This window comes from Chionomys nivalis, chromosome X (genome assembly GCF_950005125.1).
Source record: "Chionomys nivalis chromosome X, mChiNiv1.1, whole genome shotgun sequence".
Taxonomy (NCBI): Eukaryota; Metazoa; Chordata; class Mammalia; order Rodentia; family Cricetidae; genus Chionomys; species Chionomys nivalis.
The window spans coordinates 70,112,901-70,140,427 of NC_080112.1; the positions used below are offsets into that span (position 1 = coordinate 70,112,901).

The 27,527-nt window shown below is 42.1% G+C and overlaps 1 protein-coding gene across 2 annotated transcripts; it reads left to right on the forward strand.

Moving 5' to 3' along the window:
• The first annotated feature begins 6,088 nt into the window (after nucleotides 1-6,088).
• Nono (non-POU domain containing octamer binding) lies at nucleotides 6,089-27,027 on the forward strand. 2 transcript variants are annotated; one of them, XM_057760384.1, is made up of 12 exons: nucleotides 6,089-6,192; nucleotides 6,906-6,965; nucleotides 16,374-16,542; nucleotides 18,577-18,770; nucleotides 20,079-20,380; nucleotides 21,468-21,563; nucleotides 21,857-22,053; nucleotides 22,842-22,926; nucleotides 23,436-23,538; nucleotides 24,009-24,048; nucleotides 24,717-24,826; nucleotides 25,979-27,027. In XM_057760384.1, the coding sequence occupies exons 3-12, from the start codon at nucleotides 16,383-16,385 to the stop codon at nucleotides 26,111-26,113; spliced, it is 1,422 nt and encodes a 473-aa protein (XP_057616367.1). In that variant the 5' UTR covers nucleotides 6,089-6,192; nucleotides 6,906-6,965; nucleotides 16,374-16,382; the 3' UTR covers nucleotides 26,114-27,027. The 2 variants fall into 2 exon arrangements, with proteins under 2 accessions (XP_057616367.1, XP_057616368.1); XM_057760385.1 differs by lacking the exon at nucleotides 6,906-6,965 and having other exon boundaries at nucleotides 6,123-6,192.
• The last annotated feature ends 500 nt before the right edge of the window (nucleotides 27,028-27,527 follow it).

Consider the following 27,527-nt stretch of genomic DNA (forward strand, 5'->3'; position numbering starts at 1 on the left):
GGTTTGAGGCCACCCTGGTCTCCATAATAAGTTCCAGTATAGTCAGGGCTACAGAGAGAACCCCTGTCTCAAAAGAAAAAAAAAAACAGCGAGGTGGCACACAGCTTTAATCTCAGTATTTAGAAGGCAGAGACAGGTGAATCTCAAGTTTGAGGCCAGTCTGGTCTATAGAATGAGTTTGAAGCCAGCCAAGGCTTCACAGAGAGACCCCATCTTGAAAACAAACAAAACAAAACAAACCAAGGCTGGAGAGATGGCTTAGAGGTTAAGAGCACTGGTTGCTCTTCCAGAGGTCCTGAGTTCAATTCCCAGCAACCACATGGTGGCTCACACCCCTCTGTAATGGGATCTGCTGCCCTCTTCAGGCCTTCAGGCAGACAGGCAGACAGAACACTGTATATACATAATAAATTAAAAAAAAACAAGCTTTGGAGAGATGGCCCAGAAAAAACAAGGGTTGGAGAGATGGCCCAGAGGTTAAGAGCATTTGCTGTTCTTCCAGAGGTCCTGAGTTCAATTCCCAGCACCCACATGGTGCTCACAACCATCTAAATGAGATCTGGTGTCCTCTTCTAGTCTGCAGGTATATATGCAGGCAGAACACTATATACACAATAAATAAATAAATCTTAAAACAAAAACAAACAAACAAACAGAGCCAGCAATATGACTCAGCAAGTAAAGGTACGTGCTGCCAACCCTGATGACTTAAATTTGATCCCTGGAACTCACTGTCCACACAAAAGTAAAAAGCTACAAAGAATATGTTAATTCTTTTATTTCACTTTTGTTGTTGTTGTTGTTGTTTTGAGACAGGGTTTGGAGCCTGTCCTGGAACTAGTAGACCAGGCTAGCCTCAAACTCGTAGGGATCCTCCCAGGTGCTGAGATTAAAGGCGTGCACCACCGCTGCTCGGCTTATTTGCACTTTTGACACTGGGTATCAAACCTAGAGACTTTTTACCTGGGAAGCACTTGCTCTGCAATGAGTTACCAGAGGCTCTTGTTGTTATTGGGACATTTCTCACTATGTAGTTCTAGTTGGCCTGGAACTTGGTCTCAAACACAGAGATCCTCCTGCCTGCTTTTCAAGGGCTAGGATTAAAGGCTTATACCTCCATAACCCGGTTATTTTCAATTATGTTTATTGATGTATAAGTGTGTGTGTTGAGCTAGGGCATTTATTTATTTGTTTATATACCTGTCTGTTTTTACTGTTTTGATTTTTTTTAAACTTAATTTATTATGTATACAATATTTTGTCTGCATGTATGTCTGCATGCCAGAAGAGGGCACCAGACCCCATTACAGATGGTTGTGAGCCATGTGGTTGCCGGGAATGGAACTCAGGACCTTTAGAAGAGCAGGCAGTGCTCTTAACCTCTGAGCCATCTCTCCAGCCCCCTGTTTTGGTTTTTTGAGACAGGGTTTCTCAGTGTCGCTCTGGCTGTCCTGGAACTCACTCTGTAAATCAGGTGGCCTCAAACTCATCAGTTGCCTGTAGTGTGCTACCTTCATGCAGTACCTGCAGAGACCATAAGGGGGCACCATATACCCTTGGAACTGGAGTTGTAGATGGTTGTGAACCATAACTGAGTGCTGGGACTCAAATCCAGGTCCTCTTCAAGAACAATCAGTGCTATGTCTTACCCACTGAGCTATGTCTCCATTTGCAATACTAATTTATGTGTGTATGTGGGGGACATTCATGTGCCACCGTGGATAGAGGACAACCTGTGGGAATCTGTTCTCATTTCTTCTCAGTTCTAGGGATCAAACTCAGGTTAAAAGGCTTGACAGCAGACACCTTGACTCACTGAGTCACCTTGACAACCATGGTCTCAAACTCTATCCTACTGCCTTAGCATCTCTAGTTCTGGGATTATAGGTGTATGGAATGATATACTAGCAATATGGGGCTAAAATTAACTTCATTAAAATGAACTAGAAATTGGATGTGGTGGTGCAGGCCAAGCCAGGAGGATGGAGAGTATGATGCCAGACTGGGCTACATAGTGAGACTGTATCTTACCTCTACTCTCCAAAAAGAAAAGTTATAGTAGATCATTTCCTATATGGAAAGACAGCTAAATAAGCCAGATAAGATAGGCCTGTAGTCTCGGGTACTCAGGAGGCTGAGGCAAGAAGGGCTAGAGTCTAGCATATGCAACATAGACTGTCTTTTTTTGTTTGTTTGTTTGTTTTTTGTTGTTTTTCGAGACAGGGTTTCTCTGTAGCTTTGGATCCTGTCCTGGAACTAGCTCTTGTAGACCAGGCTGGTCTCGAACTCACTGAGATCCACCTGCCTCTGCCTCCCGAGTGCTGGGATTAAAGGCGTGCGCCACCATCGCCCGGCTCTTGCCTCTTTTTTTTTTTTTTTTTTTTGGTTTTTCGAGACAGGGTTTCTCTGTGGTTTTGGAGCCTGTCCTGGAACTAGCTCTTGTAGACCAGGCTGGTCTCGAACTCAATGAGATCCACCTGCCTCCGCCTCCCGAGTGCTGGGATTAAGGCGTGCGCCACCACCGCCTGTCTTTTCTAAAGAAACTTTCTGTGACTAGAGGATGGCTCAATGGTGAAGAGAATTTCCTGTTCTCCTGTAGGACCCAAGTTTGGTTCCTGACATCCAAATTGGGCAGCTTACAACTACCTATAATTCCATGTGGCACACACCACATACAATAAGTAACTTTTCTATTCTTTATGTATTTGATGTATATATGTATTTATAAATGTGGGTGTGCACATGCCACAGCACATGTGTGGAGGTCAGAGGACAACGTGAAGGAGTTGGTTCTCTCATTCCACCTTGTGGGTCGTGGGGCTTGAACTCAAGTTGTCAGGATAGTAGAATGCCTTTACCTGTGAAGTTATCTTACTGGCCCTGACTTTTTGTTTTGTTTTGTTGTTTTTGTTGTTTTGAGAATGCCTTGCTATGTAGCCCTGCCTGGCCTGGAATTGACTCTGTAGACCAGACTGGCCTCAAACTCACAGAGATCCTCCTGCCTCTGCCTCTTGAGTAAAAACTCAAATTAAAGACATGAGTCACCAAAACCAGCTTTTTAAAAAAATCAAAACAACAACAAAAACAAACCAAAGAAATCCAGTTTCATTCTGTAGCCTGATCTAGCCTCACACTGAAGAGTTTCCTTGCTCAGTCCCGAGTGCTGAGATTACAGGTGAGCACTATTGGCATACCTGGCTTTGCTAACGTTGATTTTGTTTCTGAGCCTGGGTTTCTCTGTGTAGCCCTGATTGTCCTGGAACTCACTCTGTAGACCAGGCTGGTCCTGAACTCACAATTCTACCTGCCTTTCCCTCCTCCTCCTGAGTGCTAAGATTAAAGGCATGCAACACTGTTAAAGTATTTTTTTAAATATCTGTTTTTATTAAGTTTTGTTTGTGTGTGTTTTCACCTGAGTTTTTTGTTTATTTGTTTGTTTATTTTATGAGACAGGGTTTCTTTGTGTAGCCCTGGCTATCTTTAAACTTGCTCTGTAGACACGGTTGGCCTCAAACTCACAGAAAATGGGATCACACCCTTGATCCCAGCACTGCCTCCCAAGTGCAGGGATCAAAGGTGTGGGCCACCCCACCTACATGATGAGCTATGCCTGAGTGTATGTATGTTGTTCATCACAAGCGTGCAGGAGCCCGAAGAAGTCAGAAAAGATGTTAGATCTCCTGGAACTGGAGTCACAAATAGTTGTGAGCTGCCATGTGTGTGCACGGAATGGAACCAGGTTATCTGCAGGAGCAGTCAGTGCTCTTCACTCTGAAACCATCTTTCCAGTCCCCGTGTTATGTTTTTTCCACAAAAAAAAAAAAAAATCGTGGTTTAGAAAATTGGCACTTCGGAGGAAAGAAGGGGGGGGAGGTATAGATTAATTAAAAACAATAAACTAATAAAAAAGGAAAATCTGGCACTTCAAGGATGGCTCAGAGGTTAAGAGCACCGTCTGCTTTTTAGAGGACCTGGGTTGGGTTCATTGACCTACATGGTGGCTCACAACTATCTGTAACTCCAGTTCTAGGGGGATCCACTGTCTTCTGTCCTCCTTGGGCACTGCATAGAGATGGCGAACTTACATACATGCCGGCAAAACACACACACACACACAAAATAGAAATAAACCTTTTGTTGTTTATTCTTTTTTTTTTTTTTTTTTTTTGGTTTTTCGAGACAGGGTTTCTCTGTGGTTTTGGAGCCTGTCCTGGAACTAGCTCTTGTAGACCAGGCTGGTCTCGAACTCACAGAGATCCGCCTGCTTCTGCCTCCCAAGTGCTGGGATTAAAGGCGTGCGCCACCACTGCCCGGCTTGTTGTTTATTCTTTCACTTTACGTATGACTTCTCTCATTTTATGTATATGGCTGTGCAACAATTATATGCATGCAGTGCCCACAGAAGCCAGAAGAGGGCGTCAGATACAGACAGTTGGCAGCCACCAATGCGTGCTTGGGTAGGTACTCTAGTCCTCTGGAAGAGCAGCCAGTATTCTTAACTGCTGAGCCATTTCTCCAGACCCCAATAAATCTTTTTTAAAAACAGAAAGTCTCAGCTTAGAAAAGTATATCCATCTTTTAAATCATACATACATATACATGTGGATGTAGTTTTGTGTGACTGTGTGTCGAGACAGAGTCTTGTCTTCTGCACTGGATGGTCTGATCCTCACTATGTAGACCAGGTCGCCTCCTGGGTGATCCTCCTTTCCCAGCTTCCTGAGTGCAGGTATTAAAGGCATACTAATTTCCCTTTGACTGGAACAGTCATACACAGAAGGCAGCTGTCAGAATTGGGTAGTGGGTATAGGAGAGTAGTAGAAAGGGTGAGATTTCTTTTTGTAATGTGGAGCATTGTTTGACTTTTTTCCCACACGAGTAGGAATTCATTTTCTTTTTTCATAATACATGTGTTATTTTTTTCTCTCAGAGTTTGGGAACCACTTGGCTAAATATACCCAATATATAGTAGCTAGTAGCCATATGCTGACACACACACACAGCGGGGTGGTATAGAATATGGCTAATCTCTACCGTATTGAACGGTGCCACAGAACCTTTCCAGCATTGGAAGAACTCTTGTTAGACAAGCCAGGTCTGGATCATCATTCCCATGTAAGGTAGGTAGTACCTGCTTGGATAGTCTGCCATCCAGAGTACGAATTAATTAGATAGGAATTAACTACTGGCGCCTATCAATTGAAGCTTGCAATCCTCGGTTAACCGCCTGGGTGAGTTAGGCATTAAGGAACAACGAAGGTTATTATTACCTGATCGGCTTTCTATGAGATATAGTGGAGGTCTGATGTGAAGACCTCCAACATACTGGCTCCAGCACCGCCGACCAACCTGTTGAATCTCTCCGCGACGGGAACCTTAGTGATGTCTGGCCCATCGGGTTCTCTGGTTACCATGGAAATAGTGCTGGCTACAGTTTCTGGGTAATCAACAGAGATTAAAGTGTCAAAATCTCTTAGCCTCCTGCCCCTTTCTATAATCAATACCGTTTCAGTTGCACATCCCAAATATACTCAGCACTGGGAAAGGAAACTAAAATGGGACAGTTAGGGTGCAAGCTTTAAGGAAGTGTGAAAAAAGAAACATGGCGGGGCACTTTTTTTCCAGTAGCAAACGGCTAGCTCTGCCACACCGAATACAATGACATTGTTACTCTTGATTTTTGCACAGGCGCAGTGCATAAACTCTTAGCGCACGCCTACACGCGCATTTTCTCCCTTTTCTCTCCACTTTTCCTCTCACTAGTTTTTCCTTTCCTCCTCCCACCACTAGGTCTTTCAGTCCTTTCGTGGGCCGGTTAGTCTTTCCTTCCGACCTCCTACCGTCCAAGGCTACCTCCCATCCCCCTTCCTTTTCCGTCTCTCACGCTGTGCCTCTAGTGCATGCGCAGAAGGTACAAAGCCTCGCTCTTTGTCCCCCATCTGTCGTTCACACGAACCCAAGGCTTTGACAGTTGGTAGCCAATAGAATCTAAGAAATGGCGGATAAATGAGTCTTCCTCTGGAGATAAACTTTGATTGGCAGTTCACATAGCCAATCGGGAATCCAATATTGACCCCCTTGGGAGGCACCGAGCTCCGTCGGCTCGTTTCCGGCGGTCGCGCGCTCTTTTCTCGGGACGGTGGAGGCCGTGCAGCGTCGCCGTTACTCTGAGCAAAGAACTGTGGGCAGAGGGTGAGTTTAGGAACGGCTCGGTGCTTGTTTGGGAGGGCAGTGGCGCTTCCTGCAACGATCCGCAAAGGAAGGAGCTAGGGCGAGGCTGAGTTTGGACAGAGGATGTGGGTTCGAAGGCCCCGTGAGGCCTTTCCCCCTCCGCGTACGGCCTTCGCAGCCCACCCGTGGGGTCCGGCACACTCGCCGCTCCACGCGCGGGGGCTTCAGCCCATGCTTTTCTTGTTTTCCTGCCCGGCTCTTTTGTACTACTCATTCCCAAATCTTAGCGACCATAGTTGGTGGCTTCTGAGCCGCCCTGGGCCGGAGGGTGTGGGGTCTATTATGCGAAAGCCCTGAAGTCGTGGTTGGAGGAGGTGGCGCTTTGCTTTGTCGGACGCTCCTCCTCCTTAGCCCCGCGAGGCCGTTAATTCCGAGAGGGCCAGTGGGGCCCCTGGAGCTATGTTTCTTTGTGAAAACAACTTTTAAGTTTGAAGTTTGCTAGTTCAGACCCCCTTGGCATTTTGGAGCTAAGTTCATGAAACACCTCCACCCCACCCTCGCGCTCTAGAGCGCGCGCGCCTTTTTTCCAAACCTCTTGCTGCTTAAGCTTTTCCTAGCCATTTGTAGGTATCGCTTTTCTAAGTTAAACTTACATTTATGGCTTTACTATCGAGTCTTTTTCACTTTGTGGAAGTCTTACTGTAAGCTGACACCTTTCTTTGTGTTTTTAACAGAAGTCGGGGTTAGAGAGGATTGGGAGACAGACACTTTGCTGTGCTCAAATCGAAGTCAAGGTAGGTGTAGGAGTTAGGGTTACCAGGTAAAGTGTAGGATGCTCAGTTGAATACGGACTTCAATTTGACAACAAATTAATTTCGGTGGACTTCTCATGTTATTTATGCGAAATATTTTTTAAATCTTAAAATGAAACTGAGCTGTGTGGGTTTTTTTTCCCCAAAAATCTGGCTGCTCTAATTGGGGATAGTGCTTAAATTTATGTTTGTACAACTTCGTTGTTATTAAATGAAAAGTCCTAAAAAAAGAAAACTCGGTAGCAGCCTTTGCCATGTTTGTATTTTACAGCTTTCTCAGTGACCCACCAGGCGGCCATTTCAGCCTGGTGAATTCACATTGTATTTCTCCAGCGTTTTCCACTTAGTGATTTGACTCTTCTAAATACTAAGGGATCCTTGATCTTTGACGTAGCTCTCAGATGCCTGTACTAACGTGGTCCTGTACCTAAACACGTGTGCAATTGTATAAGCACACAGTCTTTCTGATCAAAAACACATACACTCTGAACAGTCCTTTTCATCATGGGTAATCTTAGGACACATAAATGGACAGAAATCCTTGCTGCTGATCTCTTTCTGAAGGCCAATAGTTAGGAGTTCTAAGTTTGTTTCTGTGTTTGTTGCAGTTGGTGGTAGGAAGTACGAGTCTTGAGTGCCTGGTACTCAACTGTGTATGCCGTGGTAGCTCAGGTACTTTAGACAGTACTACCTTACCCTCATTGGCAAATGCAAGCTTTGGGAAAAGACTACAAGAAAGGGACAGATTGTGGGGGATCTTTATTCAAAACATAAAGGTGGGCAGTTTGGTTATTAGAAGTCATTCATGGCCAGGTGTGATAGCAGAAGCAGGCCAATCTCTGAGTTTGAGGCCAGCCTGGTCGACAGAGTGCCTCTGCCTCCTGAGATGACATTTGTTTAGCATTCCTGTTCCTTAAGTGGAACTAGAAATGGTAGTTTCCTGCAGGAACAAGTGCGTTGTCTATTCCAGAATGACAGCTAAATGTTGTGTAGTGGTATTTCACTTAGGCCTTAAAGTTAACCACTCCTTTAAGGTCACTAACTGCTGTTCACCCCCATTATCGCCATCCTAACAGGTTGCACAAGTTAGGTGATGTAGCCAGTGAGTTTGTTGGAGTTTAAGTTGAATTTAAGGCTTTGCTGTGTTTTGAGTTTTTAGAGATCAACAGATCTGGGTTTCATTCCTTACACTTGTGTGGGTAAAGTATTTTTTAGGTTCTGTTTTCTTTCAAAATAATAACAGCTGGGGGCACTAAATAAAATAATGTACATGTAGAACATTGCCTGGATTTTTTTTTTTTGAGACAGGGTCTCAATTTCTAAATGGCCTAGCCTAGAACTCACCATGTAGACAAGGTTGGCCTCTCTCACAGAGATCCATCTACTTCTGTCTCCTCAGTGCTGGGACTAAAGGAGTGGGCTAAGATCCCTCCCGAGTGAGCCCTGGGAATGAAGGCGTGCAGCATCCCATTCTCATTCATCTTGTTGCCTGCATTCTAATGAGCACTAAATATGTTACCTTAATTTGCAGAGTGTACTTTTTAAAAACAATTGTCTTTCACAATTTCATACATGTTTATGATGCATAAAGGTGGCTATTCCCCCTTCATCCTCTTTATTCTCTCCCATCTCCACCAGCCCCACAATAAACTTATTTTTCCAGAATATACTTTCCAAAGCCAAAATACAACCTCCTTTGAAATAAATGGTTTAGAATATTTTTCCTTTTTTTTTAAAAGACAGAATTACACTGTGTAGGTATAGCTGACCTGAGTTCGAGGTCAGATCAATCTGGTCTACAGAGGAAGTTCCAGGACAGCCAGGGCTACATAGAGAAACCCTGTCTTGAAAAGCAAAAACTTTTTGAAAAAAATATGATGCTTTATTTGCTATTAAATCACTATACCTGTTGATAAAATTTAAAATTATTGCTTTTCAGGAAAACTACATTAGCAAGAGTCACAAAGCTAAGATTGTTTCCTAATAAGTAAACAAAGCTAAAAGCACTACAGTGCTGTAATAGAAAAAAAAACTGAAAGCACCTAAATTACGGAGGTTTAATAAATTGTGTATCCAGGATTCATTAAAATTATGTTGACATTACTGAAATGAGGGAAAGCTAAACATCAAATGGTACATTGGTGTTTAAACTAAAACAGTAATGTCTCAGGAAAAGTAAATAAAACGAGATGAAAAGGAAGAGGTGAAAGAAATATTTAAATGCACATGTGCCTAGAGATATCTGTGTGCATTGATTCTAATCGTAAATATTAGAAGCAACCTTGACAGGTGAATGTTGTTATATTTGGAGAGGTGGCAGGGGGAAGACGGGATTTCTCTATGTAGCTTTGGCAACCCTGGAACTTGTGTAGACCAGAGATCTGCCTGCCTCTGTCTTCTTAATGATGGAATTAAAGGTGTGCCCCATCATGTCCAGCCATGTTAACGATTTAATTACATAATGGTTTATTGTATATCATAAGAAAGGTTACAAACTGGTTTTTTTATGGTGTTTTCTTTTTGTTTGCTTTTTTTTTGGTTTTTCGAGACAGGGTTTCTCTGTGGTTTTGGAGCCTGTCCTGGAACTAGCTCTTGTAGACCAGGCTGGTCTTGAACTCACAGAGATCCGCCTGCCTCTGCCTCCCGAGTGCTGGGATTAAAGGCGTGCGCCACCACCGCCCGGCTGTTTTGTTTGCTTTTGGAAACGGTTTGGTTGTATAGCTGGATGTCCTGGAATTAGCTCTGTAGACCTCACAGAGATTCTCTTGTCTCTGACTACCCAGTGCTGAGATTAAAGGTGAATTCTACCACCTCTGACTGGCATATTTTAAATTAGATTTATTTATTTTTTATTTCATGTGGGTGTTTCATCAGTGTGTATGTCTATACCTTGTTTGTCCATGAAGGTCTGAAGAACTGAGTTACACTGTAGATGGTTGTGAAGTACTGTGGGTCCTCTTCAAGAACAAGAAATACTTGGTTTTGGTTTTGTTTTATTTTTTGAGAGAGGGTTTTTCTGTGTTGACCTGTGTTCTTAACCTCTAAACTATGTCTTTAGCCTCCTATGAACTGTTTGCCTTAATGTGCAACTTCAGATAGACACAGGTGGGACTGGAGAGATGGCTCAGCTGTTAAGAATATCCATTGCTCTTGCAGAGGACCTGAGTTTAGTTCCCACCAACCATGTCAGGAGGCTTCACAGCTCCCTGAAAAGTCCAGCTCCAGGGGCTGTCATGTTCTCATCAGACACTGTACTTGCATACACATAATGAAAATAAAATTATTTTTTTAAAAAAATCTATGTTAATGACTAGAAGGGTGTGTTAGGATTCTCTAGAACTGATAGATCTATCTGTATCTGTTTATAGATAGATATAAAGAGGGTTTATTGGAGTGACGGATTGGCTGTGGTCCAGCTAATCCAACAATGGCTGTTTACTAATGGAAAGTTCAAGAACTCAGTAGTTCTGTCCATGAGGCTGGATGTCTCAGTTGGTCTAAAGTATGCACTGGAATCTTAAAGTGCCCGTGAAGGCATGGACTTGCCATTGAGATTGGGGGCAAGCAGGCAAAAAAAGCAAGCTTTTTTTCCATGTTCTTTATATTTGCTGCCACCAGAAGGTGTGGCCCATAAGGTGGATCTTCACATTTCGGGTGACTTCATTTAGAAAAATCCCTCACAGGTGTACCTAGCCTCTTAGTTTTTAATTAATTCCATATATAGTCAAGTTGACTACCAAGAATAGCCATAACAAAGGGTGTACCATAATGATAATAATAACTTATTGTTTTTTATGTATATCTGTATGTGGGTATGTGCATATGGTGTTGAAGAGAGCCTTAGGTGTCTGATTTCCTAGTGCAGGAGTTACAGGCATTTGTGAATTGTTCAGTATGGGTGTTGGGACCAGGCTTGCTTGTTTTTTTTTTTTTTTTTCCTTTTTCTCCCTCCTGGTCTGTATAGCCCTGGTTGCCCTCAAACTCATTTCCTGCCTCAGGTTCTCAGAGTGCTGAAATTATAGGCACACCGTAGCTGTTTTGGGTTTGTTATTTGGTTGTTTTAGGTTTTATTTATTTACTTTTTTTGATTCACATACCAGGTGTGGGTTTTGTCCCATCTGGGCATAGAGGTACATGCCTTAATCTCAGCACTCTGGGAGGCAGGTGAGTCTTTGGGTTCAAGGCTAGCCTGGTCTGCACAGTAAGCTACAGTGTAGCCAGGAGTACATAGAGAAATTTTGTCTCAAGAACCATTTTTAAGTTCAGTGTGTGTGTGTAAGTGAGGTCAAAAAACAACTTGTGGGAGTCAGTTCTCCTTTAGCTGTAGGGTCCTGGGGTACAGCACAGAGTGTTAGTGAGGGCCTTATTAACTGGGGCTTTGTAACATTGCAGAGAGGTGTGGTTGGTGGCACACACCTTTAATCCCTGTGGGAGACAGAGCAAGTTCCAGGACAGCCAGTGCTATACAGAGAATCCTGTCTTGAAAACAAAAGACACAGACAGAGAAGAAATGTTGACAATTCATGTCTATTCCGAAATGTCAGCTTTTCAGTCAGGCAATTCAAAATCACATTGGCACCCAAATAGCCCATTTGTGTCTCATCTCTCCCAGTTTTTGTATTTAATTGGCACTAACCTCTTAAGTCCTGTGTAATTTATTTGTCTATTTTAGCTTTCACAGAAAAGTAGGCTCTGAAAGTCAAAATGTGATGTGTCCATCTAGAATATCACCTAGCAAATAGTAGGCATCCAATATTTGTTAAATGAATTGGTGAAATGAAAGATTATCAGTAGTACAGATACGTGTTTTTTGGTCTGTATATTGTTCATTTATCTCTCTCTCTTTTTTTTTTTTTTTTTTTTGGTTTTTCGAGACAGGGTTTCTCTGTAGCTTTGGTGCCGGTCCTGGAACTAGCTCTTGTAGACCAGGCTGGCCTCGAACTCCCAGAGATCCACCTGCCTCTGCCTCCCGAGTGCTGGGATTAAAGGCGTGCGCCACCACCGCCCGGCTTCATTTATCTCTTGAACAAAGTTTTCTCTCTCTCTCACAGACAGACAATATAACCCTCATAATTTTCAGTGCCATGTGATTCCCATCAGAGTTCTTTCAAAAATTTAGCATGACCTATTCCTTTAATCTTTGGTAATTCCGTCATTTTTATTGTTCATCTCCATAAAGGCCATCATAGTGAATATTTTCATGACCACACCTTAAATTTTTCTTTTTTTTTTTTTTGCTGTTTTGTAGTTTAAAAAATACTTCATTATTTTGTGCCTTTGTGTGTGGGGGGGGGTGTTTTGCCTGTGTATCTTTTTTTTTTAGGTTTTATTTATTTATTATGTGTACAGCATTCCTTCCATGTGTGCCCGCATGCCAGAAGGGGGCGCCAGGTCTCATTAGAGGTGGTTGTGAGCCACCATGTGGTTGCTGGGAATTGAACTCAGGACCTCTGGAAGAGCAGTCAGTGCTCTTAACCACTGAGCCATCTCTCCAGCCCCTGCCTGTGTATCTTTTTTAAAATAGAAAATTTCATCCAGTATAGTTTGATCATACTTTCCCCTCTCCCAACTCCTAGATTCTCTACCCACCCAGCTCCACACTGTTTCTCTCTTCAAATACACACACACACACACACACACAGAGAGAGAGAGAGAGAGACCCAGAGAACCAGAGACCCAGTCGTGAAGCCACCTGACATTGATGTAAGGAACTGAACTCATGTCCTCTGTGAGAGAGCTCATAGCTGCTGGCCTGTCTTTCCAGCTCTCCAGTCCCCTGTGCTGGACTGAAACATCATCCTTCTGATGTACTGCCTCAATTGGAGTTTTTGTTTGGGCTTTTAGTTTTCTGGTGTTTAAATTTTTTTTTAGGTTAAGTCTAGGAGTATGATTCTTATTCCTGAATTGAAAAGGTATGAACATCTTGATGGCTCTTGTTTTGTGTGCTGTTTTAAAATTTTAAAAAAATATTAAGTATAGGTTTGCGTGTACCATAGTATGCATGTAGAGAATCATGGGACCACTTCATGGGGTTGGTTCCCCCTTCCATCATGTGGTTTCTGGGATCAAACTCAGGACTGGCTTTTTAACAAGTGCCTTTACCCACTGATCTGACTCTGACACACTTTCTGCCTTCTGAAATAGCCTTCAGATAAAAAATAAAGAAGAGAAAATCTTTTGTATGTACTTAACTAAAACCAACAGTTGGTCAAAAATTTATCACAATTTGGGACATAATTTTTATTAAAGGTATCCTGTGTTAACAATATGTGGAAAAACCTGCACTTTTTTTATTATTTGTTTTTTTTTTTTGCGACAGAGTTTCTATAGCTTTGGAGCCTGTCCTGGAACTCACTCTGTAGACCAGATTAGCCTCGAACTCAGAGACCTGCCTGCCTCTGCCTCCCAAGGGATTAAAGGCTTGCGCCACCACCACCTGGCCTTTCTGCTCCTTTTATTGACAACTTTGCTTCAACTGAATTCTGACTGGGGAATCTTCGTTCACTGGATGAGTCATGAGTTTTTGGATGAGGATGATGATCCTCCATTTTTTAAAGACTGTCATCTTTTTAGCTAGACATGGTTGGACATGCTTATAAAACAGGCCGTTGAGAACTGAAAGTAGAAGGATCAGAGTTCAAGACCAGCCTTGGCTACATACAGAGATTTAGTCTTTATTACATTTATTTGTGTGTATTTGTAATCAAAGAACAAATTGCAGGAATTCATATGTTCGCGGTTCTCTCCTACTATGTGGAGCCCAGGGATTGAACTCAGGTTATCAGGTTTAGAGGCAAGAGCCCTTACTGTAAGGCTGACTCTTCTTGTCTTTTCTTAGTTTTCAAATGACAGAAGGGAACATTTTGTCTTTTTGTATTTGCTTTTCTTTTGCTTTGCTACAAATTGAGTTCACTCTTAGGCTCAGTCACAACCTGTTCTCAAACCTTATATCTTACTATTGTGATTAAGAATTACTATAGAGTCTGGAAAGATGGCTCAGCCATTAAGAAGAGTACTTGTTGCTATTCTAGAGTACCTGGGCTTGATTTCCGGCATCCAGGGAGCAGCTTATAACAGTAATTCCAGTACCAGAGCCATCTTCTTTTTTTTTTTTTGGTTTTTGGTTTTTCGAGACAGGGTTTCTCTGGTTTTGGAGCCTGTCCTGGATCTTGTAGACCAGGCTGGTCTCGAACTCACAGAGATCCACCTGCCTCTGCCTCCTGAGTGCTGGGATTAAAGGCATGCGCCACCACCGCCCGGCCAGAGCCATCTTCTAGCATCACAGGACATAAGGCGCATAATACACTTGGTACATCGACATGCAGATAAAACACCCATGCACTTAAATGTCTTTAAATTTTTTTACTTGCCAATCCCAGTAACCCCCTTCTTCCTTTCTTCCCGTTCCCCCTCCCCCACCTTCCCCATACCCTATCTGCTCCTCAGAGAGGGGTAAGGTTTTGTTTTGGTCTTGCAATACAAGCCCAGGTAACAGCCCCAGGTCTCCTGGAACTTGTTTTGTAGAAATCTGCCTGCCTCCGAATGCTGGCACTAAAGGTGCTACCCCCACACTGACCACGTTAATAAATCTTAAAAAAAAAAAAAACAAAACTAGTGAGTGCTTAGTATATGCCAGTAGTGAGTTATTCTCTAATCCTTATAGCCATATCAAGGAGCAGGTATTTTTGAATGCCTGTTTATAACAGCATTATAAGAAATGAGGCAGATTTCATTGTAGTGAGTGCATAGTATTAGGACCATAATTCAAACCTAAGTCTTTAACCCTGCAGTCCATACTTCCCTCACTTAATTTGGAAGTATCTACAGTGAACTTTGCTTTAGGTGATGGCGATGATCAAGACTTCTGAACTTTTTATGGTAGTTTTGTTTACTTTGTATCTTTCGTTATCTATTTATTTATTTATTTATTTATTTATTTATTTATTTATTTATTTATTTATTTATTTTGAGACAAAGTCTCTGCATCCCAGGCTGTGGTTTGTTTTTTGGAGACCGCTATTTACTTTGTGTAACCCTGGTTGTCTCTGCCTCCCAGGTACTAGGATAAAAGGCATGTGCCACTACAACAGGTGCACACTGAGTGGGTGCTTTTTTTTTTTATTTAAAACTTGTAAAGATTGCCGGGTGGTGGTGGCGCACGCCTTTAATCCCAGCACTCGGGAGGCAGAGGCAGGTGGATCTCTTTGAGTTCGAGGCCAGCCTGGTCTACAAGAGCTAGTTCCGGGACGGGCACCAAAGCTACAGAGAAACCCTGTCTCGAAAAACCAAAAAAAAAAAAAAAAAAAAAAAAAAAACTTGTAAAGATTTTATTGTTTGCGTATGTTTGAGTGTGGGCAGGTGCCCATGGAGGCCAGAAGATAGCATTTAATTATATGGAGCTGGAGTTAGATGCATCTTTTTATTTATTTATGTATTTTTGAGATAGGGTTTTTTGGTGTAGCTCGGACTGTCCTTGTACTTACTCTGTAGACCAGGCTAGCCTCGAGCTCACAGAACTCCACCTTCTCTGTCTCTCAAGTCTACAATTAAAGCCACATGTGCCACCACCACCCAGTACTAGATGTATTTTAAATAGATTAGAAAAAATTTAGAAAGTGTTGGGATTAAAGGCATGTACCAGTACCACACCCCATGCCTGGCCCTCTGGTTTTTGGTTCTCCTTTGTTTTGAGGCATGATCTCATTGGGCAGCATTTGGCTAGCCTGAAACTTAACTATGTAGACCAGGTTGACCTCAAACTCAGAGATCTGCCTCTGTCTCCTTCCTGAGTGCTAGGATTAAAGGTGAGCTCCATCAGGCCTGACACTTTGTGGTTTTGTTTTGTTGTTTTTAGTTTTTCAAGCTTTAGTTTCTCTGTGTAGCCCTGGCTGTCCTGGAACTTGCACTGTAGACTGGTCTACACTTGAACTCAGCGATCTCTCTGCCTCTGCCTCACAAACCTTGGGAGGAATGTTTTTAAAATGTGCTTTCATACACAATAGGGCTGGTTTGGAGGAAAGTGGTTTTTTTTGTTTGTTTTTTGTTTTTAGTTTAAAATATAGCCTTTTTTTTGTTTTTCGAGACAGGGTTTCTCTGTAGCTTTGGAGCTTGTCCTGGAACTAGCTCTTGTAGCCTAGGCTGGTCTTGAACTCAGAGTTCTGCCTGTCTCTGCCTCCCAAGTACTGGGATTAAAGGCGTGCTCCACCACTGCCCAGCTAAAATATAGTCGTAAATATCTTAGGCTGTCTTAAATTGTGCCTTGTTATTCAGAGAAGCCAGTTGTAAAACACAAATGATGGAATACCAAGATAAATTTTAATGAAATGTAAATTGTCAGTAACTGACTAAATCCTAAATGCTGGATATTTGACATTCCACTTTTTTCTGTAGGGTGCAAACATGCAGAGCAATAAAACCTTTAACTTGGAGAAGCAGAACCATACTCCAAGGAAGCACCATCAACATCACCACCAGCAGCACCATCAGCAGCAGCAGCAGCAGCAGCAGCAGCAGCCACCCCCACCAATACCTGCAAATGGACAGCAGGCAAGCAGCCAGAGTAAGTAAATTGTGAGTGATGGAACATGAATAGGTTCCATCAAGAACAGTTCATCATGGTTTTTAGGATATTAGGTGAATAGGGCTTTAGTGGCATACTTTGTACTTTTTTCCCGATTTTATCAAGACATGCTTTCTCTAACAGCTCTGGCAGTCCTGGAACTAACTCTGTAGACCAGGCTGGCCTCTGCCTTCCTGAGTCCCGGGATTAAAGGAGTCACCACCACTGCCTGGCTTTTTTTTTTTTTTTTTTTTTTCCAGATAGGGTCTCATCATGCAGCCCTTGACTGCTGGCTTAGAATTTGCCTCTGCATCCCTCCGGGATATTGGAATATGTCCTGTTCTGTTTTGTTCTGTGTGTGTGTTTTTTTTAAACAACATTTAAAAAATTACTTCTATTTTATGTGTATTGATGTTGTGTGAGGGTGTCCAATCCCCTGGAACTGGAGTTACAAAGAGTTGTGAGCTACCATATGGGTGCTGGGAATTGAAACTGGCTTCCTGTTTTTGTTTTTAAAATAAGATTTGTTTTTAAAATTTGTTTTTAAAATAAGATTTTGTTTTTAAAATAATATTTAATTTATGTGTATGAATGTTTTGTTATTTGTATCTAGTGCTCATGGAGGTCAAAAGAGAGCATTGGATCTTCCGAGTTTTTTTTTGTTGTTGTTGTTTTTTGTTTTTTTTGTTTTTAAGGTGGTTGTCAGCAGCCACATTGGTGCTGGGAATCAAACCTGTGTCCTCTGAAAGAATAATAAGTGGTCTTAACTGCCATGCCAATTCTCTAGCTTTTCCTATTTGGTTCTTAAGTGGTATTTTATGATAGAAGGGGGTTGATCACCTGAAACAAAGAAGCAGACATCAGTAGAGTATAGGTTATACTGTTATTGTCATGTTCTACTGACAAACAAATGTCTGTCTATGTGTAGTTTGGGTCTTACAGATAGCCATCAGAGAATATAGGGAAAAAATTAAGACTTAATACTATAATAAGACTTAGTTTCTGGTCTATATCCCCAGGCTATTTTTAATCTGTTAAAAAGTCTTTGTATGTTCTCGTTCCTTTAGGAATCTGAGTACCTATAAGAATATAAACCTGGGGGGGGGAGGGAAATGGGAGGCTGGGAAGAGGCGGAAATTTTTTTTTTCAATAAAAAATTAAAAAAAAAAAGAATATAAACCTGGCTGGGTGGTGTTGGCGCATGCCTTTAATCCCAGCACTTTAATCCCTGCAGAGGCAGGTGGATCTCTGTGAGTTCAAGGCCAGCCTGGTCTACAACAGCTAGTTTCAGGACAGGCTCCAAAGCTACAGAGAAACCCTGTCTTGAAAAACCAGAAAAGAAAAGAATAGAAACCCGATAGTATGGGGGTGGCTAGAGAAATGCTTAATTTTGCTCTTTCAGAGGCCTTGAGTTAGGTTCCTGGCACCTGCATAAGGTATCTTAGTACCAACTGTAACTCCCAGGAAATCCAACATCCTTTTCTGACTTCATGGGGACCCATACACACATGGAACATAGTCACACTTGCACACATAAAGTAATGTTTTGAAAGGCAATAGAAGTAGAGGCTGATGAGGTGGCTCAGTGGTTAAGAGCTGAGCCTGTACTACTCTTAGAAAAGATCCAGGTTCCATTCTGGGTACCCATATCAGGTGGGTCACAACCACCTGTAACTAACTTGAGTTCTAGGGATCTGCATATAAACTCATCCAGGCAGACAAAACATACAAATCTGTTGTTTGTTTTGGTTTGGTTTTTTTGAGACAGGGTTTTTCTGTGTTAACAGCCCTTCCTGTCCTGGAACTCGCTCTGTAGACCAGGCTAGGCCTCAAACTCTCCGAAATCCGTCTCCCTCTGCCTCCTGAGTGCTGGGTCTATGGCGTGTATCACAATTGCTGCTTTCACATTCTAAAATGCCATTTACTGATGGATTGGATAGGGTGCATTTGCAAGTGGTGTTTGTCTTCATCACAAAAGCAATGCTGAGGATATGGCTAATTCTTTTCCTAATCTTTTGATTGACTGTCTTCCAGATGAAGGTTTAACCATTGACCTGAAGAACTTTAGGAAACCAGGAGAGAAGACTTTCACCCAACGAAGCCGTCTCTTTGTGGGCAATCTTCCTCCTGACATCACTGAGGAGGAAATGAGGAAACTTTTTGAGAAATATGGGAAAGCAGGCGAGGTTTTCATTCATAAGGATAAAGGCTTTGGCTTTATTCGCTTGGTAAGATTATTTTCCCTTAGGCTTGAAGGCCAATGTAGGTTTATTTGCCTTGTACACAAAGACTAAAGTATGGGGGTTATTTTTGCTTGCAGATCTCATTATGTAACCCCAGGGTTTCCTTGAACTCACAGGGTTCCTATGTCTACTTCCCAAGTGCTGGATGACACACGTGCTTGCACCACCATGCTTGGGTTAAGTGAAAATGAAGTTTGTTTTAGTGATTATCAAGGTTTATATTCCCCAAGTCCTTGTAAGACATGTATTGTCTTACTCTTAAAAACCCTGAGAGGTTCAAAATCTTTTACTATTAGTCAAGTGAATATGCATTTTCTTTCTGAGGGAGACAGTTGAGAATCAAATGCAGACTCTGATATTAGATAAGTGTGCTGCTGCTCAGTAGTGCTCTCAGTTCTGCCAATGTTTTATGCAGATTTTATGTTTAAATCTGGTTTGAGTTAACCCAGGCAGTCAGTGGTGGTGCATGCCTTTAATTCCTGCACTCAGGAGGCAGAGGCAGGAGGATCTCTGAGTTCAAGGCCAGTGTGATGTGCAGTGAGGTCCATGACAGCCTGGGCTACAGAGAAACGCTGTCTCAAAAAACAAAAATCTGCCGGGCGATGGTGGCGCACGCCTTTAATCCCAGCACTCGGGAGGCAGAGGCAGGCGGATCTCTGTGAGTTCGAGACCAGCCTGGTCTACAGAGCTAGTTCCAGGACAGGCTCCAAAGCCACAGAGAAACCCTGACTCGAAAAAACAAAAAAACAAAAACAAAAAAAAAACAAAAACAAAACAAAAAAAAATCTCATTTGATTTAGGAGTAGTATATAAGAAAGAAGCTTTTGTTTTGTTTTGTTTTGTTTTTTTCAAGACAAGGACTTGACTATGTACCTCTCTGGCTGTTCTGGAACTAGGTCTTGCAGATATCCGCCTGCCTCTGCCTCCTGAGTGATAGGATTAAAAGTGTGTGCTACCACTACCTGACCTAAATAAGCTTCTTGGTCAGGCAATCTGATGCCCTCTAATGACCACCAAAGGCACCAAGTACACACATTGTGCAGTTAAAACATTCATACGCATAAAGTAGTTATTAGAACAGAAGTAATTCTGGTATAATAGTGTAAATTAAAATATTCTGAACTGGTAAGTATTCTGAATTGTTAAGTATGCATCTGTGACCCTCATCTAGAACTCGATATGTAGTCTAGACCAGCTGCCTGCCTCTACCTCTTGAGGGCTAGAATTAAAGGCATGTGCCACCATACCCACCATTTCATCTCTGTTAAATTCTGATTTTCTTGTTTTTCCCAGGAAACACGAACCCTAGCGGAAATTGCCAAAGTGGAGTTGGATAATATGCCACTCCGTGGAAAGCAGCTACGTGTGCGCTTTGCCTGTCATAGTGCATCCCTTACAGTCCGCAACCTTCCTCAGTATGTGTCCAACGAACTGCTGGAAGAAGCCTTTTCTGTGTTTGGCCAGGTGGAGAGGGCTGTGGTCATTGTGGATGACCGAGGAAGGCCCTCAGGGAAAGGCATTGTTGAGTTCTCAGGGAAGCCAGCTGCTCGGAAAGCTCTGGACAGATGCAGTGAAGGCTCCTTCTTGCTGACCACGTAAGTGGAGTTTTCAGACAATGTTTTTTGGGTTCCTTAATCTTTCTTTGGTATGGAGAATTAGCGTCTTGTAATCCTGTTCCTATTTTTATTTATTTAAAGACTTAACATTAACTCAGCTTTTCTAATGACGATTTTCAGTGTAATCTTAAATGGTTATGTATATATGTGCATGTAAATGCCATAGTGCACACTTGGGAAGCCAGTTTTCACTCCTTCCACCTCTACATGGGCTTCAGGACCAAACTCAGGTTGCCTAGTTTGCATGAACAAGTGCCTTTATCCATTGAACTGTCAAGATGAGAGATGCCTCCATGGTTAAGAGCATTGTCTGCTCTTGCAGAGGACCTGAGCTTGATTCCCAGCACCCACCTGTTGACTCAGAATCAACTGTAACACTGGGCAGGTGGCACATGTCTTTAATCCCAGCATTCCAGAGGCGGGTAGATCTCTTAAGTTTGAGGCCATCCTGGTCTACAAAGAGAGTTCCAGGACAGCCTGAGCTGTTAAACAGAGAACAAAAACAAACAGAAAAGCCATCTGTAACTTCAGGATCTGATGCCAACCTCAGCAGGAACCAGGTGTATGTGGTACATCGACATAAATACAGGAAAAAACATACATGTGGAATAATCGTAGCACATTTTCTAGAATTCTGGAAAATGATTTTCTCTCCTTCATTTTCTAGAGTTACCAAATATTAGATAAGTACTCTTCCAACATACTGACTTACTTTTTTGAGAGATCTGAAACCTGGGCTCTTAACTCCAAATTATCCATAATGCCAGTAAGAAGGACTTGGTTATTTGGAGTATAAAAATCTTGTCAGAAATATGTTTAGATGTGGGAATTCACATCTATAATCTCAGCACTTGGGAGACTAAAAAAGAGGAGTTAACTCCATTAACTTGAGACCAACCCAGCTTACAGTTTGAATCATTGCCAAATTCCCATTCCTGGCAAAAATGTTGTAGTTGTCCAGTTCTGAAGTTCTGATCCCTAATTAGTTCATCATGCCAGTGTCAAGCATAGGGAACATGCTTCTTGGGGTATGGCTTCATTTACACTAACCCTTTCCTTTACCCAGATTTCCTCGGCCTGTGACTGTGGAACCTATGGACCAGTTAGATGATGAGGAGGGACTTCCAGAGAAGCTGGTTATAAAAAACCAGCAATTTCACAAGTATGTGGTCCAGGTGGTGGTGGTGGGGTGTGTGTTTATATGTGTGGTGTTGGCGGTTGAACACAGGACCATAACCTGTTTGACTACATTTCCATCCCCTAGTTATTTTCCCGTTCTTGAAATTTAAAGGGGTGTTTAAGAGTCATGTCTGTGTGTACATATGTATTTGTGTGTGTACATTGTGCATATCTTTGTATTTATACATACATGTGTGTGTTCACTTGGCTCTTAGAAAAGGATGATTCTAAGAAGTTCTGGACTAAGTGTACATACATAATATTTATTGTCTATAGGGAACGAGAACAGCCACCCAGATTTGCACAGCCGGGGTCCTTTGAGTATGAGTATGCCATGCGCTGGAAGGCACTCATTGAGATGGAGAAGCAACAGCAGGATCAAGTGGACCGCAACATCAAGGAGGCTCGTGAGAAGCTGGAGATGGAGATGGAGGCAGCACGCCATGAGCACCAGGTTATGCTAATGAGGCAGGGTGAGTATAGGCCTGTGGTTGTAAAAGTACAATAAATATCAAATGTCATTTTTTGTTCAATAATTTCTTTGTCCTTTGATAGAATAAAACAAATTTCTGCTTTTGTTCCCTAAAATAACTTAGTTGATTTTGATGGGGGTGGGTTTGGAATATTGAATATTAGATAGATTCTATGAAGAAGCAGATAGTAAGGTTTGAGTTCATTTGGATAGTCATTCTGGGATTATATACTGTCTTAGTTAAGGTTTCTAGTGCTGTGATGAAACACTGTGGTCAAAAGCAATTTGAGGAGGGAAAAAGTTTATTTTGTCTTAGAATTACAGATAACAGTCTATCATTGAGGGAAGCTAGGGCAGAGACCTGCAGGAAGGAACTGATGGAGAATTTTATTAGGTTGCTCCTCATGGCTTGTCCACCCTGCTTTCTTTTTGCTTTGGGGGTTTTGTTTGCTTATTTGAGGAATGGTTTCTCTCTGAAGCCCTGGCTGTCCTGGAACTTGTTCTGTAGACTAGGATGGCCTTGAACTCAGAGACCCACCGCCTATGCCTCCTGAGTGCTGGAATGAAAGAAAGGCATGTACCACTATGCCTGGTTTACCCACCATGAGTTGGGCTATGCCACATCATTCAAGAAATTGCACCGTAGACTTGTCCACCAACCAATCTCAATTGAGGTTCCCTCTTCCAAAATGACTATAGCTTGTGCCTAGTCAACATCTTTGCTTTCTGGATATTTGTGGGAAATTATTGTATATGAAAAGAAAATCAAAAGTCTCAATCTGTTGCTAGATTTGATGAGGCGTCAAGAAGAGCTTCGGAGAATGGAGGAGCTACATAACCAAGAGGTTCAGAAACGAAAGCAGCTAGAGCTCAGGTAGCTCCTTTTGTTTGTTTGGGGCCTGGGCGCATGTTACAGTGTGTGGAGGCCATAGGACAACTTTCAGAAGCAATTCCATTCCTATACCTGTGTAGTCCTAGGGATAAAGTGGTCATCAATAAACACCTTTCTCCACTGAACTGTCTCTCCAGCTTTGTAACTTCTTTTCTTTAACCTTTTTTTCTCCAAGAGTAATATTTTTTTCTTCTCCCCACCATTCTCTCTGATACATTGTAAATACTGGCAAATATTCCTGCTGCCTCTCAGGTTCTCCCTTTGGGTAGATGTTTTAGCTGCATTTGGGTTCTATGGATTGCCTTAGGGCTTCAGAAAAGGGAAAGAGATGAGTGCTTGTCCCTGGATCTCTTTGGTTGTTGCCCTGGTACTTGGCAAGCTATGCAGGTTTTTGGTAAGGTTGTCTCTTTGCCTCAACCTTCTTCCTGTTCCAAGTGGTCTGCTCATGCTCTGGAATGCCTTTATATTAAAATAACTTGGTGGCTCTATAGGCAGGAGGAGGAACGCAGGCGCCGTGAGGAAGAAATGCGGCGGCAACAAGAAGAAATGATGCGGCGACAGCAGGAAGGATTCAAGGGAACCTTCCCTGATGCGGTATATCTCCCATGTGCCCTTGATGTGCCAGGCCAGTGGTGATAAGACACAACTACCATAAAATATCTGTTAGGATACCAGCTTATGACCAGTTTTTCTATGCTATAAAATTACTTTTAGGAGAAAAAAGATGTTGATAGGGAGATGAGGTAAGGTTTGAAAAAGAGCTCTTGCTTTATTGCAAATTTAGGATAAAAAGCCAGTACCACTGTTCATGTCCAGTGACAATAAGAGGTAAATCAAGCCCTGTAGCAGAATTTGGCTAATTCACTGCTATCCATGTAGTTAGATGGTTTGCAGCCCCAATAAGAAATTAGTACTTTCTTCCCCCATTGCCTCTTTTTGTTCCTAATAGAAAATTCTAATTTGTTACCTGAAGTCACTGCACAAATAGCAAGAGGGCATTAGTATGTCGTCACTGTTTACTTCCTTATTGTTGTCTTGGACTGTGAGTATGTATTGTTTTTCAGAGAGAACAAGAAATACGGATGGGCCAAATGGCTATGGGAGGTAAGTTAAATAGCTCTGGTGACTTTTAGGGTGAAAAGGATAGTTACAGAAAAGAACAGCAGGAAATAAAGCCAATAATGGGTCATTTGATGCCACTCCATTAGCCCATCAGCCAGACTAGGTGCTGTGAAATGGGAAAGTATAAACATGGTAACATCAGAAGAAAAGAAAGAAGGAAAAGAGCAGCAGGTATCCAGTAACCAAAGAACTGCCTACCTTTTTTTCCCCCCTAAGTTGGCTGGCCAGTTACTATGATCTGCCTGGCTCTTTTTTTCTCTCTCTAGACAGGGTCTTAGTATGTACATCTGGCTGTTGGCTGTCCTAGAACTCAACGTGTAGACCAGGCTGGTCTTGAACTCATGGAACCTGTCTTCTCCCGAGTGCTGGGATGCCATGCCTGGCTTTTTTTTTTTTTTTTCCATTTAATTTAAACTCAGATCTGACGAGCCTAATTTCTTTTTTCTTCTTTTTTTTTTTTTTAAAAAAAAAAAACCTGATCTCTGAGTTATGGAGCTTCTACCTAGTCCACATTTAACTTGACATTTCCAGAAACATTAGGGCTAGAAATGGGAGGCTGTTGATATATCTTGTCTACAGATCCTACTGAATTGTTTCTTGGTAGGGAAAGAGACTCTTTCCCCTATACTAATCATACTACTCTGCTTTAGGTGCTATGGGCATAAACAATAGAGGTGCCATGCCCCCTGCTCCTGTGCCAACTGGTACCCCAGCTCCTCCAGGACCTGCCACTATGATGCCAGATGGAACTTTGGGATTGGTAATAAACTACAGGGCTTCATAATAATTGTAAATAGTGATAGGAGGAGCTTCTCAACCTCTGGAGTCTAATTTTTATGGATATAGGTCTGTGTGTATCTATGTGTGTGTGTGCGCACATGTGTGTACATGTAAGTGTGAATTGTGTGTTGTTCCTCAGGATTCATCTGTGACTAAAACTTGCCATTAGGCTAGGTTGACTGGTCTTGGACATTGGATGCTGGGGAATTAAACTTGAACTCTCAAGCTTGCAGGACAGGTATTTTACCCAACTAAGCTATCTGCCCAGCATCTACTACCTGAGTTTACTTTGTTTTTTGTTATAGGTACTGATTTTTAGGATTATTGGTATACATAAAATGTAACCTTAAGATGTTTAGGGGATGGTAAGGATAATTAAACCCAGGATCTGATTGATAGATATTAGGCAACAGTTGTCTCACTATTCCGTGTTCTTGATATTTTATTTCTAATCTTGTGAAAATTCAATACCATATGCTATTTTAACATTGGAGTTTAAACAATGGCCTTTATCTGGCTATCTGACTGTAATCATTGTCCTCAGTAAACAAATTGCTTTTTGTTTTGTTGATTTTGGAGTTTTTGAGATAGGGTCTCTAGTTCTGGCTGCCCTGGAGCTTGCTATGTAGACTAGGCTGGCATCAAACTCACAGAGATGCTCCTGCCTCTATCTTCCAAATGTATGCACCACATTGCCTGACTGGTAGGTTGCTCTTAGGGGGGCAAGTCAAGAAAGCTTAGATATAATGACATATAATTAATGTTAATTCAAGGGCTTTGTAGTTCATAAAGTCGAAGTTGTTCAAATATCAAAATGGCCAAAACTGGATAGAATTAAGGTTTCTAGAGAAATGATAACCTGTTCTTCCTGGTTTGGAAAAAGGACTTGGATAGAACCTATCCAAATAGAAATTTCAGTTGTATATAAAATAGGGATAAAAAGCTAAAGAAGTACAGCCTTCTGTTCCTTTCAGGTCCACGAGAACTCTAAGCAGACTTAGTTACCTTGCCCCTAGCAATCAGTAGTCTTGCTTGAATAGTTAAGTAGAAATGGTTTACAATGCAAGACCATAAATGAGCGAGAAGCTGAGGACAGAGACTGTATTTAAAATTGTTCTCTTTCTCTTTTAAGACCCCACCAACAACTGAACGTTTCGGCCAAGCTGCTACAATGGAAGGAATTGGAGCAATTGGTGGAAATCCTCCTGCTTTCAACCGTCCAGCTCCTGGAGCTGAATTTGCTCCAAATAAACGCCGCCGATACTAAATAAAAGTTGCAGTGTCTAGTTTCCCGCAACCCTTAAAAGAAAGGTTCTTTTTGGACTAGCCAGAATTCTACCCTGGAAAAGTGTTAGGGGTTTTTCCCAATAGATAGGTCTTCCCTGCCTGTAATACTCTAGGGAGTATGCTTGGAGGCAGAGGGCAAGGGAGGGGTGTTATTTAACAAATCAAAGTCTGTGGTATATTGCTTTCTCAAGTCTGTCTGGTGCATTCCTGAAATGTGTTGATTATTGAGGGCCTTGAACCATAGCAAAGTGAACTCAGAGAGCTCCATTAATCTTGATCATTCCTGTTTCCTTCTTTCCTTCCTTGCCTTCTTCCATCCCTCCCTCCTTCATTCATCATGTTTTAATTACTTTTTCATCTTTATTCCCCCAACCCCAGAGACACTGCCACATATATACCACAAAACCTAAAATCCTCCAATGACCTAGCCCAGTTCCTCCATTCACTCCCAGGTGAGAATTCAGACAAATGTCCGCAGAGGTTACAACATACATACGGTTCTATTATATCTCATATATAACCCCTTCATGTCCTAAGGAAGACATTTTCTCTTAGAGGTTTTCATTTTAGTATATCTTTAAAAAAAGAAAAAGTCTTGTGTTAACTTGCCTCCATGTTTTTCTTGGGTAAGGACTACTCAAGAATAAATGCCCTTTTCTGTCTGATATTGCTGTTCACAGCTTTTCTTGATAGGCCTAGTACAATCTTGGGAACAGGGTTGCTGTGTGTTGAAGGTCTGACAGTAGCTCTTAGCCTTGCCTATCTTAGGTAGTTATGCTGTGCATTTTTTATTGATGTACTATGTTTGATTTGTTCCTGATACCTTCAATTTGAAATTTTTCTGAGAAATGGAGCAGCAATGCAGCATCACCTTATTAAAATACATTTGAAGCCTTTTAATTTTCTGTGCTGTTTTTTGAAGGGGAAGGGAAGAAATTCTGTCTTGGGAGATGCATACAGTAGACTGCATAATGGTGATCTCTGTCACCTTTTGAAATACTAAACATTAGGCAAACATGGGCAGGGGAGGGTGGGATGCAAGATAGAGTGGCTAGGATCAGTGCTGGGTAATGGTAGTGGCAGACAAGCTATTCCAAATGGCAGAAAATGGAGGGGTTGTGTCCATACCACAGGGAGGGAGGATCTTAATTAGTATTTTGTTTCTTAGCAGCTGCTGGTATGTCAGAGGCTTGGAATTGGCAACATCTAAAACTGCTGTAGTTACTGACCTCACCCAAGTTCCAAGGGCTCTTCCTGAGCCTCAGAGCTAAAATACTCTGGAGCACTTTCCTATTGGTTGGGAAGACCAACTGAAGTTCCCTTGCCCATGTTTGGAGGTGGACGCCTCCTGAACTAAAGATAGAAACAGCTGGCCCTTCTAGGCAGCTAAAAGC

Bases quoted from the DNA above. Each gene is read 5' to 3' on its own strand.
- Nono (XM_057760384.1), top strand. From the start codon at position 16,383: ATGCAGAGCAATAAAACCTTTAACTTGGAGAAGCAGAACCATACTCCA. The intron at 16,543-18,576 runs GTAAGTAAATTG...ACTGTCTTCCAG, and splicing joins ACAGCAGGCAAGCAGCCAGA to ATGAAGGTTTAACCATTGAC. The intron at 24,049-24,716 runs GTAAGTTAAATA...ACTCTGCTTTAG, and splicing joins GGGCCAAATGGCTATGGGAG to GTGCTATGGGCATAAACAAT.